This window comes from Nannochloropsis gaditana (assembly GCF_000240725.1).
Source record: "Nannochloropsis gaditana CCMP526 unplaced genomic scaffold scaffold804, whole genome shotgun sequence".
NCBI classification, from domain to species: Eukaryota; class Eustigmatophyceae; order Eustigmatales; family Monodopsidaceae; genus Microchloropsis; species Microchloropsis gaditana.
This window is the reverse complement of record NW_005803149.1, coordinates 1-6,343: the sequence shown is the minus strand read 5'-3', so window position 1 is coordinate 6,343 and position 6,343 is coordinate 1. Positions and strand designations below refer to the sequence as shown.

Sequence of the window (6,343 nt, the reverse complement as noted above, 5' to 3'; positions counted from 1 at the left end):
ACAAGTCTCAGATACACAGAATACCATGGAATATGCCAAAGCAATGACCGAGACATTGGAGCAGCACAAGCTTCCGCTTCGCAACGATCGGGACCTGGATCCTTTGTTGGAGTCCATCGGGGACAAGCGATTTGTCTTCCTGGGAGAATCTTCGCACGGAACACATGAGTTTTATACATGGCGGGCACATATCACGAAGCGGCTTATTGAAGAAAAAGGTTTTAACTTTGTCGGCGTCGAGGGGGACTGGCCTGATTGCTACGTAGGTTTCTGGCAAAGTCGATCATCAAATTCTTCCGGAACTTTTCATTTTTTTGACACATCTGAAATGAATGAGACATCCTCATATTGTACAGGAACTCAACCGTTACATAAAAGGATTCAAGGACTCAGCCAAGCATCCTTCTGGTAAGTTCCTTTAGGTCCAGAACTTTTTTGGTATTTCGCCTGCGAAATAAGATATGATTTACCCCAGCCATAAATACCTCACATATTCAACAATAAGATGTGATGAAGGCCTATTTTAAGCGTTGGCCAGTTTGGATGTGGGGTAATTGGTAAGTGCGTGGGGATACACACGAGAGTCGATCGGACCTGTAAGTATTTTTAATGGGATATAACATTCGGGTCTGATGCATCTTTTCTTTGTTTCAGGACTTAGATTGCTCTCATAAGATATGTGTGCCTACCCATACCATAGGGAGGTTGCCGCTTTGACTGGCTGGATGCGTGAATTCAACATGAAACGTCCTGCACAAGAGCGCGTCGGCTTTTACGGTCTGGATGTGTATTCCCTGATGGAGTCCTTAGAAGCAATTGTCAAATTCATGCGCAGTGTAGATGGGGATGAGTCAATTAAAAGTGCCGAGCGAGCTTTGGCCTGTTTTGAACGCGTGGCCACGATGGGGAAGGAAGACGTAGGCCAGGCGTACGGGATGGCAGCTGCTCTTACTCCTTACTCATGTCGGAATGAGGTTGTGAAATTGCTCGTAAAGGTGCGAGAAGAAGCCGCCAAATTGTCGGAAAGCCCCCATGACGAGGAAGCCAATGAGAATGCTTTGAGCGCAGAATTGAATACGAAGGTGCGTTTTATAACCAGTCGGGAGAGGAGCTCAAGGCAAGACCGGAGAACAGCTTTTATGGAGCTATTCGGTTCCTTACTCATTTTATTCTTTCACTTGCATCGTCAAAGGTGGTTCTGGACGCGGAGAAATACTACCGGATCATGGTAGACGGAAGCGACGACTCGTGGAATGCCCGGGACACGCACATGCACGAGACCCTCCGACGACTTTCTCATTTTTACGGTCCCAAGAGCAAGGCGATTATTTGGGCGCACAACACCCACAATGGGGATGCGCGGGCCACGGACATGGCGATGGGGGGGATGCACAACATTGGACAGTTGGCTCGGGAGACTTGGGGCAAGGAGCAAGTGCATCTGGTGGGCTTGGGCACATATCAGGGAAGCGTCATGGCGGGAAAGCGGTGGGGTGCGGATATGGAAGTCATGCCCCTGCCCCGTGGCGTCCCTGGGTCTTGGGAACACATTTGTCACACAGCTGGCAAAGGTCAAGATATGCTGGTGGTTCCTGAGGTGCTACGGCAGCCTTTGTTCGAAAAACGCGTCGGACATCGCGCCGTAGGGGTCGTCTACAATCCATCGCGGGACCGAATGCAGTACGTGCCTTCAGTGATGAAAGCACGCTACGACGCTTTTGTTTTCCTCGACACCACCCGGGCATTACATTCGCTCAAACTTCAAGCAGATCCTACCGAAGTCCCGGAGACTTACCCGTGGGGGGTGTAATCGACCCTTCCAGACTCAGGCCTGCACCTTGAGCGCACTGGATGCGTGATAAAGGACGCATGCAGCAGAAGATTGGATAGGAATTTGGAAAAAAATCTCAGATCCAGGCAGAGAAGATTCGCGCATTGCAGCGCCAAATGCGGTAAAAATGCTTTTGTAGAGGAAAAAGACTCTCAAAGCTACGCATAAGCAATGGGTGCGACGAGCAAGGAAAGCCATCAAGTCAAAACAATGATGCATGACAAATCATTCACGCGATATTTTTTTGTGAAGAGGGCTCCGATGAGAATGTAAAAGGGAGAAGTTTATCTCACACACGTGCAAGTACAGACCGCAAGATGGAAAAGAGAAAAGATGAAGACAAACAAACAAAAAGATCAGATTCGCAATATTGCTGGAAAATGATGGCTGAAAAATGTCACACAGGAAGATTTACTTTATCTATTGATACATTGAGCAAGCACACACGTAATGTTTTTTTCCAGAACTGGGATTGAAGATATGGCTTGAAAGGTGCTTTGCATGCTTTTTCCAAGAAAATATCAAAATCGAAAGGTGCTCTGTTTTGACTTGGCCCATAGAGCGTATATTTCTTAACTTTAATGGCCCATGGCGTTGCCCTGGTCAGGTCGGAAGGGCGGAAGAGGTACAAAATGTATGAAGGGGATGCCCGCCTTCCCAGCAGCAAGCAATACCAGAAGCTTTTTTTTTGCGATGAGAACATGATCGCGGCTCAACTTCATAGAAAGATGGCTTTCTTTTATTTTGGACGGAGGTTTGAACGGAAAGAAGAACACTGAGAAGGAGAAAGCGCTGGACATTGCAGCTCTTTTTGAGGGTGAGGAGGTTAGCTAAGCGGCGACTCGTGAGTTAGAGGAGCAGCAGGCGCAGCTTCGGGCAGACACCAGGAAATTGACCTCCAATTGCTCCATGCATTACGACTTAACCAGGCACTACTGGCACATGTGCGTGAATTATGCATCATTTGCCCTTTATCTTGCTCCTGACATTGTGGTGGGACCGTGAAAATTCATTCGACATGGTCCTTGGTCTTGGGGTCAGCTCGTTGAGTAAAAGATACTTTCTGAGAGCTTTCGATGACCTTGAATACGAAGGATCAGGGTTGAAAAGCATTTTCGTGTGCAACGCTCTCGCTCGAGGGCCTTACACGGTTCGGTCACTATTGGCTGGGCCATATGAGGAAGATTAATATCAAGTTATTGTTTAAAAGAAAAGCTTTACCCGTTTTATGTGCTGAAAACTTTTTAAGCACTCCGGAGGCACTGGACCCACCAGATCATTTTCACTTCAATTCTACTACTTCAGTGAGAGCCGAAGTTGGCCTCGGATGCTTAGTTATGCGGGCGCTTTGTGAAATTTTAAAGACGTATCGAACAAAAGGCACGTCTTTCTTAATGGAGAGAGGACAACTACAGCCTTTCTTTGTCATCCGTTGTTACATGAACGGCAGTTGCAGTTGCCTATACAGGGTACCCTTCCATGAGGTTTCCTTCTTTATTCTTCTCGGTGTAATCGTCCCGTGTGAGATGTATCTTGTGGTAAGCTGCATGAAAGGATCAAATGTGCAACGTGAAGCACTGCCACTCGGTCAAAGTCGAGGACTGGTGCGATTATGGTGCCACCCAAGGTCTCCTGGCCTCTCCCTCGCTATCTTTCTGGAGCGTTTATCCGAACTTTCTCCTTGCGTTGTCCTCGACCCCATCAAACTAGGTGTGAAAGCAAAGACTTCAGAGAATGGCTCCATTGAAGAAGTATATGCAGCCTGCAATGGTGCTTGCTGCAGCCACGGCCGGCATGACGTCGGCCTTCCTGCTCCCCGCCATGCGCCCTGTCCCTGCCCCCACGACCGTCACCTGCGCAGCAAGGACGTCGCCGCTCTTCTCCCGCTCTTCCATGCCCTCTGTCACGCCTGCCAGGCCCACCAAAGGCACGATTCTGTCGGCCACCAATTTTTTCGAATCATTTTTCGCGCCCAAATCCGCCTCTGGGGCCGGTGCCCGTGGGGGAAAGAAAACCATCGTCCTCACGGGCACTTCTTCGGGCCTGGGCAAGGCGACGCTCAAAGCGCTCTGTGCCCGCGGTGACAATTTCGTGATTTGCGGCGTCAGGGACATGGAGAAAATGCAGGCCGTGGCGGAGGAACTGGGCTTGGACCCGTCTTCCTACACGATCCGTCCCTTGGACCTCTCATCCTTCGCCTCGGTGAGGCGCTTCGCCAAGGAAGTGAAGGCGGTGAAGGGCGGTAAGCCCTTGGATGCCCTGGTCTGTAACGCGGCCGTGTACCTGCCTGCCCGTGACTACCCGACGTTCACCCCGGATGGGATCGAAGAGTCCCTCCAAATCAATCACCTCTCCCACTTCCTCCTGGTTTCGCTCCTGCTCGACGACTTGAAGAAGGCCAAGGACCCCCGCTGTGTGATCGTGGGCTCCATCACCGGGAACGACAACACCATCGCCGGGGCCTTTGTCTGGCCGCGAGCCTCCTTAGGGGACTTGAAAGGGATGCAGGAGGGGGCGAAGGAGCCTGTCTCGATGATCGACGGCAAGAATTTCAACGGGGCGAAAGCCTACAAGGACAGCAAGGTAACTACCTCACACGGGGTGGGAAAATGCCATGTAGACATCGAACGTGGGATGGAGCCATGTCCGAGACCTGGACTTAACGCTGGACATGGGGGTAGAGGGTGAGGGAGGCGGATAGTGCTCCTTGGGGCGACGGGGAGGAAGCGGCGGCCGGGCACGAGAAATGGGATTTCGAGGATTTCCCACTGAACCTCCCTGTGCCTGGCCTCGCGATGTGATGAGCGTGGAAGGGTCAAGAACGTGGCCCGGTCTCAACCACGCCGCTACGACGCCCAACCTCCTTCTTCTCTACCCCTTCCCACCGCGATCCCTCGCACCTATCTCTCTCTCTCCCCCCCTCTTTCCTCCCCTCCCTTCCCTCCCCCTCAGATGTGCAACATGATGACCGTGAACGAGCTTCACAAGCGGTACCATGACGCCACGGGCATCACCTTCTCCTCCATGTACCCCGGGTGCATCGCCGAAACGGCCTTGTTTCGGGAAAAGCGACAGTGGTTCCGGACGCTCTTCCCCCTCTTCATGAAGTACGTCACGGGGGGCTACGTGTCCGAAAACGAAGCCGGCGAGCGTCTGGCCCAAACCGTGTGGGACCCGGCGTTGAAGACGAGCGGGCAGTACTGGTGCTGGAACGGTCAGGCCCAACAGTTTGGCTACTACGACCCTGCCACCAAACAAGTTCGAGGCGCGGGCGGGAGCGGCGGAACCGTGTTCCCTGGGAAGTTGGCGGGGCAAGTGATGGATCAGGCCAAGGCAGAGAAAATGTGGGAGTTGAGCTCGGAGATTACGGGGGCGACGTGGCCGAGCGTAGGGGTCCGGGAATTGGCGAACGTGTGAGGGAATGGAAGGAATATTGGGGAAGGGAAAGCGATGGAAGGGATGGAAGGGATGGAAGGAAGGGTGTGGATAGATCGGACGTAGGGAGAAGAGGAAGGCCGCGTGGGAAAGGCGGGTGGAGGGAGAGGCATGGGGAGGAAGGACGGAGGAAATGAGGAGGTCGGCATTCGGACGAGAAGTAAGCGGTGGGGGGAGTGGGGAGAATGCGGGGAGGTAGGGGAGGGAGGATGCGACAGGAGGAAGATGGGACCTGCGGGGTAGGGGAGGGACGGAAGAGCCGCAGGCAGGAAGGCAAGCGGGGGTCAGGAGGAGAAAGAAGGGAAGGACGCCGGGGGGTAGAGGCGGGACTCGGGCGTCAAATGGGCGGAGGAGGCTCTGCTTGAGCACAGGAAATGAAATATACACGGGGTGCAGCATATCCTGGCATGCCCGGGCAGGCGGTCGGGCAGGCCATGGGCGGATCGGATCGAGTCCGTCCCCACCCTGGCTACTGCCTCCTCTTCTCCTTTTGTCAGCGGACGTCGTGTTTCTTTCACGCGGGTCCACAAGTCGAGTTTCCCTCCACCGCCTGTTCCCTCCCCCCCTTTCACACGTCCCTCTCACCTCCCCCTAAACGCGTCAGCGGCCCCCGACTTCCTCACCTTTTCCAACGCTTTCACAAGCTCGTGTGCAGTCATTTAAAAGTCAAAGTTATCATTGTGGCCCTGTTTCTGTCTTGGCCTCTTTGACGGTCCGCCATCATCTTTGCAGCTTTGCCGCGATTTCGCGCCATTTTTTCCCCCTTCTCCATCATCCCTTCTCCCAAAATTTTCATGCCTTCATCCACTCCCTCTCCTCATTTCAAATCTATCCTCCATGGTCATTGCGATCTCTTTCCAATCGACCCTCTTGACCTTCCTTCCGCCTCATGCTTCCTCCCACCCTCTCCTCCCACCCTGCCCCTTCCGACCACGGCACACCGACCGATGGAACAGCCCCGGTGCATTTATCCTCATAAAATTCGTCATCAGTGCTTTCCTCCTTTTACCCTCTTCCCTACATGCCCCACTTTCTGCACGATGGGGGCGCGCCATCTGTCTTTTTCCTTAGAAGCAA

The 6,343-nt window shown here is 53.0% G+C and overlaps 2 protein-coding genes across 2 annotated transcripts; both read left to right on the top strand.

Annotated features, from left to right (window-relative positions):
• Positions 1–332: 332 nt before the first annotated feature.
• On the top strand, positions 333–1,646 carry NGA_0496000 (erythromycin esterase; the record flags this gene model as incomplete). Its single annotated transcript, XM_005853629.1, has 5 exons — positions 333–408; positions 506–557; positions 701–1,082; positions 1,193–1,488; positions 1,610–1,646. 5 exons carry the CDS (start codon positions 333–335, stop codon positions 1,644–1,646), a joined length of 843 nt encoding a protein of 280 aa, XP_005853691.1.
• A 1,889-nt stretch (positions 1,647–3,535) lies between these two features.
• On the top strand, positions 3,536–5,459 carry POR (light-dependent NADPH:protochlorophyllide oxidoreductase). Its single transcript, XM_005853628.1, has 2 exons — positions 3,536–4,414; positions 4,784–5,459. Exons 1-2 carry the CDS (start codon positions 3,566–3,568, stop codon positions 5,246–5,248), a joined length of 1,314 nt encoding a protein of 437 aa, XP_005853690.1. The 5' UTR covers positions 3,536–3,565; the 3' UTR covers positions 5,249–5,459.
• Positions 5,460–6,343: the final 884 nt, after the last annotated feature.

Bases quoted from the DNA above. Each gene is read 5' to 3' on its own strand.
- POR (XM_005853628.1), top strand. From the start codon at position 3,566: ATGGCTCCATTGAAGAAGTATATGCAGCCTGCAATGGTGCTTGCTGCA. The intron at 4,415-4,783 runs GTAACTACCTCA...CCTCCCCCTCAG, and splicing joins AAGCCTACAAGGACAGCAAG to ATGTGCAACATGATGACCGT.